At 28.1% G+C, this 5,603-nt stretch overlaps 1 protein-coding gene across 1 annotated transcript; it reads right to left on the reverse strand.

Moving 5' to 3' along the window:
* Nucleotides 1–4,421: 4,421 nt before the first annotated feature.
* On the reverse strand, nt 4,422–5,216 carry LOC101258680 (NDR1/HIN1-like protein 13). The gene has a single exon (XM_004245048.5). It carries the CDS (start codon nt 5,214–5,216, stop codon nt 4,422–4,424), a length of 795 nt encoding a protein of 264 aa, XP_004245096.1.
* Between the last annotated feature and the right edge of the window lie 387 nt (nt 5,217–5,603).

The raw sequence follows: 5,603 nt of genomic DNA on the forward strand, positions 1-5,603 counted from the left end.
CTTGATTTTTGAAGGGAGAAAGGGGTTGAATTTAAAGATGGCCAAAAAATAAAAATTAAAAATTGGCTAGACTTTAAACAAAATGAATTTGTATTAATTTACGAGCTTCTTTATTTAGTAATATAAATTATAAAATAGCAAAAAGTAATTCAAAAGCATAATTATAATTTAAATTAAACTAGTTTAATAAAGCATTTAAAATGTATATTTTTGATGGTTTTTGAATAATCATGAGATATACGAATTATATACATAATTATGTAAATATGTATATTACCCTAAAATTATGACAAAAGTATTCGAAGTAACATAAAACTCATGTATTGTATTATTGTATTCGTAAAATTTATAAAACTAATTAATTTAAATTATTTGGAAAATTTAGGAAGCTCGATAATTAATTTATACCGACGCGGGTCAAAAATTGGGTGTCAACAAGAGATACAAAATTTTGATGCAATAACCGGTGAAATTGTGCGTATTAAAGGTGAAAAAGGGACGCGAACATGTACTTTCTTTCCGAGAAATTCTTGATGCTTGCTTTTTAGAAGTACTTTTCTGAATCATGTCTAATGATTCTCAAATTGAATACTTTATGAAATACTTTTACGTTACTTTTTCATGATATGATAAATGAAAAATGTTATGTTTTCAGTTCTGGTTATATTTTCTTATTCTTAATTTTTGATAAAGTTAGTTTAGTATACGTTATTGTGTGTCTGGTACTTAATTGTGTGTAAATTTTGTATTGGATAAAATAATAGTATCAATAGTCATGATGTATGCCAAAGTTAAAAGAGACGACAAAAAAGGTATCATTTTAAGTAACGATATATCATATATATAATATCTTTTTTCTAAATTTTATATCTACTAATAATAAATTATCGGATATTCTGCAATTGAAAAAAAATGATGTTGATACTTAATATAAATAATAAGCTTTAATATGATACATAAAAATGTAAAATTGTATTTGATAGATAATTCTAACTATTATAAATCAGTCAAATTGATACTTAATAGAAACAATAATCTTTAATATGATAGATAAAAATGTAAAATTGTTTGATACATAATTCTAATTACAAATTATAAATCAGTCAAATTGATACTTAATAGAAACAATAAGTCAAATGATGAAACATTATGTTGTTTACCTTGAAAGGTAAATAAGTAATTTTGAAAGATTCAATGGTTTCATTACCAGATAAGAAATTGTCTTGCCATCTCGATACAAAAGAATATTTTGAACGTCACGAAAAGAACGAAAAAGAACTCAAGTGATAAGCCAACTACGAGCAAAAATCGTTGTGGACGTTATAGAGATGAAAGTCACAACACGTGATCTTGTACTTTCTTACCCAAAGAAAAGTGATACACTTTTTTAGAAAAATACATTCAACTTCCAATATAGTGAAGTGTTACTGTTAAATATTATTTAATAGAAATTTGTGCAACTTTGTGTACATTTCTGCTGAAAAATAATTTAGTCACAACTGTTAAACTATTAAATTTCATAAATCTGATAAAATATTTATATAATATATATTTTTTATTTTAATAATAATGTATATGATACATCTTGATTGTGAACTACCGTATTTATCGTAACTTTATGTTAAATATCACATATAAAAGTAAAGATAAAATAATATATTTGATACATGAATTTATTTAATTGGTACATGTTGAAATAAACATTGTCGTGGTTAGATATAAAGTGTATCTTTAACTTAATAAACAACCTCTTGAATGATAAACTTGTGTAATATTTAAATTTATAAAATTTATTTGTATCAAATAATTTTTAAAAGTATCTTATTTTGTATTGTATACCACAAGCACTATAATTATAACCAAAAAATAAAATAAAAATAGACATACTGAGATCAAAATTAAAATACATTAAAATTTAAATTTAAAATAACAAAAATTTTGGAGAAATAACCATTTATCCATAAATCAACCCCCTAAGATTGTTAATTCTAGATCATTTTCTTCAAAGATAACACACCACATAATAGATGAACAATTCTATCCTTTTTTGGGTTCTTCCACATTCGCTTCAAAAGATGAAGTTTCATCCTTCTTCGATTTCGTCTTCTAATTATTATCATTCTTCATTGTTAATGGATCCTACAAGCTTTTGGATCTATTTTCAACCCAATATCATCATCGTCGGAGTCATAATGAGTTGATTAGATCTATTTTAATGAAAATTTTCATCATTAAAACAAAATACACAAGGTACCATACTAAAAAGATGGAGCAGAATTCATATGTATAAGAAAATTGTAAATTAAAAACATTGTTTTTTTTAATAAAAGAATGAAATCTGAAGAACTAAAAATGAAAAATTAATGAAGAAATAGTTCTACCTCTTTAGGAATTTGAAATTGATGAACTTGAAAAAAAAACAGATTTGAAATTTAAAAATTGAGTGATTGATGGAATTGTTGATATATGAGAGTGATTTTAGGCGTAAAACTAGAAACAAAAACATTGAATTGGAAGAGATGTAAATAATGTATCTGGAAAATAAGAAAAAAAGATGAAAAGAGGGATTTTTGAAATATTTTTAGATGATAGGAAATTTTAGAAATTATGGAAAGCAAGATTGTGTAGTTAGGTAATTTTTCCATTAATTTTATAGTTAAGGGTCGTTGGTAGGTTGCATTAAAGAAATAATCCATGTATTTATGTATGATATTATTTAGTACTACTTGGTAGGGATTTGTGCTCATGTACAACTAATTCATGGATTGGTTATGCATCCTACGTGATATTATAGGATGTAATACTAATATGACATTTCATTTGGAGGTATTAGTAATATATATAATATAATATCATGAGATAAGTCTATGTAAAGACAAAAATATCCCTCAAATCATTTTAATTATTTTGTCTGTTTCTTGATTTTATGTTTATTATTTATACTAATAAATTTATTTAAATAGTTTATATTTTGGAAGAGTTGTTTATTACTAAATAAATTCAATACAAATTTGAAATGTAAATGTTTAACATTTACAAATTAAAAAGGCAATTTTATCACCGCATGACATTTGTGATCTTAATTGAATGTATTATTTATTTTTGTGGTTTTCTAATTATTTGTATTTTGAACAGTTTAAATACAGCTTGCAGTTTTTTATGTGTAAATGTGATGGTTTATTCCATATACGATCCTTTAGTTCTTAATTTACCCCAATCATTAATTATAATCATTTTATTGTTATATTTTTCAAGACATTAAATTTATTTTATTCATATAGTCAGGGGTGATTTTAAAAAAAGGTATGGAGTGTCATGTGGACCTGCTTCCTCGAAAGAAATTACTAAATATGTGTTCGATAAAAGGGGAAAGAGGAATTAAAAAGGTACTCTCTTTGTCCGATTTTATATGACATCATTTTTTAAAAATAGTTGATCCAAAAAACCTTGTCTTTTCATAAAATTAATGTATAAATTATCATATTTCTTTCTTTTTTACCCTTGATTCACGTTCATTGATTAAATTAATTAATCAAAATAAATTAAATCATACCACTGATTGAAAACTCTAGTTCTAAAAAAGTAAAAACAAAAAAATAAAATTCTATCATTTTTAATGCAAATGTAAAGAAAAAATGTGATATAAAATGAAAAGGGAAAAAAATATATAGCACAAATTACATCATATATTGGACGTAGCTCAATTGGTAAGGCCCTAAATTTCTAAACTTGAGGTCGGGTTCAAATTTGCAACTGACATCACTTACGAAGAATCCTGTAATAGTTAATTGTTTTTTTAAGAGAGTAATTATTATACTTACGTGCGCAGCGAAAGAGTCGCATATTATTTTAAGAATTGCATTGAATTTAGCACCTCAGCAGCTGACTACTGTACCCTTCCCACATCCCATGTTCATTTTATAAACAATACTATAACCAATAATTATTACTCATTAATCTCGTCTTAATGACTCCATCTCAACTTCATATTCATCTCAATTCCTCATCTTCCCCATAATTTCTACTTTTGTTTAATATAGTAACTAAAAACAGAGCAATTTGTAACCTATAGTTTTGAGGGAAAAAAAAAAACAGAGCATCAGTATGCTTCAAGAAAGTGCAAATTTTGTGATTGAGATCTTGAATGAATTTAAGTCTGACTACAATTAACTAAACGCATAATCGAAAAAAAAAAGAACTTATAATTCCAACCCCAACTTTCTTCACAATTCTAGGAAAAAAACTCAACTTAACTTTGGCAATCTTCCTAGTCTCTTCTTAAGTTTACAAACAAATCTCAAAAGAAGAAGGAAAAAAAACAGAGGGGTCAATTTGAACCCCAAAAGAAATTACTATGATTATACTTAAAACCCAAAAAAAAGAGAGAGAGAGAGAGAGAGTCAAACCAAATTGAGATGAAATTAGAAAGTCCATTTCAAGATCTTGATTCTTAGATCAACCTTACACTTGGCATTATTTGTTGATGCCACTGCTGGAGCTTTACCCTTTGGTGTCGATCCATGAATTCCTTCACACGTTACTCTAATCCCTACCCTTTTGCTTTTCAATTTGTCCATTTTCACTTCTACCATAGTATCCATCAATATTGTGACCGGTAACCCAGCTTTCCTCTTCAGATCTGATTTTAGAGATGAAACTGAATCAACATCAAGTACTTGTGACGCCATCGATAGAGTGGAGTGTATAATTGTAATGTTATTTGTAGTGCTGGTGAATCCAGGAAACGACCCTTTAGCTAAAACAACTTGATTTGAAAGTGCAGTGATAGAGATAGTGTTATAGTTGTATATCAATTTCTTGTTTGGGTTTTTGGTTGAGAGTGTGAGGTTGAATTTTGTAGTGAGATGGGTTGTGTCGTCTGTGGAAGTAGTGAGATTGAAATTAGAGATCTTGAGTGAAGAAACTGCGAATGTAGGGCGTTGAGGATGGTAAAGAACGTAGAAAATAGCACCAGCAATAGCTGCAAGGAGGAGGAGGATGCAAATGATGAGAATAGACCAGAAACAACACATACAGAAACAACGCCGGCCGTTGCAACGACGGCGGTTGTGTCGGTGGTAGGCTGTTGGTGTCGGTCGGTAAGGGACACGATTTGGGTTGTTGTACATCTGGTTCTTCACCGGAGCAGCGTGTGGATTTGCAGCAGTGGGCGCAGTGCCATTAGGCTTGGCTGAAGGGTAAACTCTGTCTGTCATTATTTGTTTGTGTTATTAGTTTTTAGATAGAAAAGACCAAAACAATGGTGTACTTTCAATACAAAAACAAGTTGAATATTATGATTATTCGATCAGTTTACAAGGACATATTGGTTTTTTGGGGAAGAAAATGAAATAAAGGGAAAGCAAAGCAAACTGTCAAAGTTTCTTTTGTGTTGAAATGAATTTTTTTGTTTCTTCAAAGTGTTCAAGGGATAGACTATAAACCACTCAAGTGGGGGCAAATGGGGATACTTACAACACACCAAGAAATAGGAATCTCTTGGCTGGCTTGGGGTTTTTTTTTTATATGATTTATATCACTGATATGCCCACTTGGTTTTGTCTAGGTTTGTCTCTCTTTTATTTCTTTTTTTTTTATACATA

This window comes from Solanum lycopersicum, chromosome 8 (assembly GCF_036512215.1).
Source record: "Solanum lycopersicum chromosome 8, SLM_r2.1".
Taxonomy (NCBI): Eukaryota; Viridiplantae; Streptophyta; class Magnoliopsida; order Solanales; family Solanaceae; genus Solanum; species Solanum lycopersicum.

What these genes read in the sequence shown, in the direction of transcription:
- LOC101258680 (XM_004245048.5), bottom strand. Translation starts at nt 5,216, where the DNA reads ATGACAGACAGAGTTTACCCTTCAGCCAAGCCTAATGGCACTGCGCCC.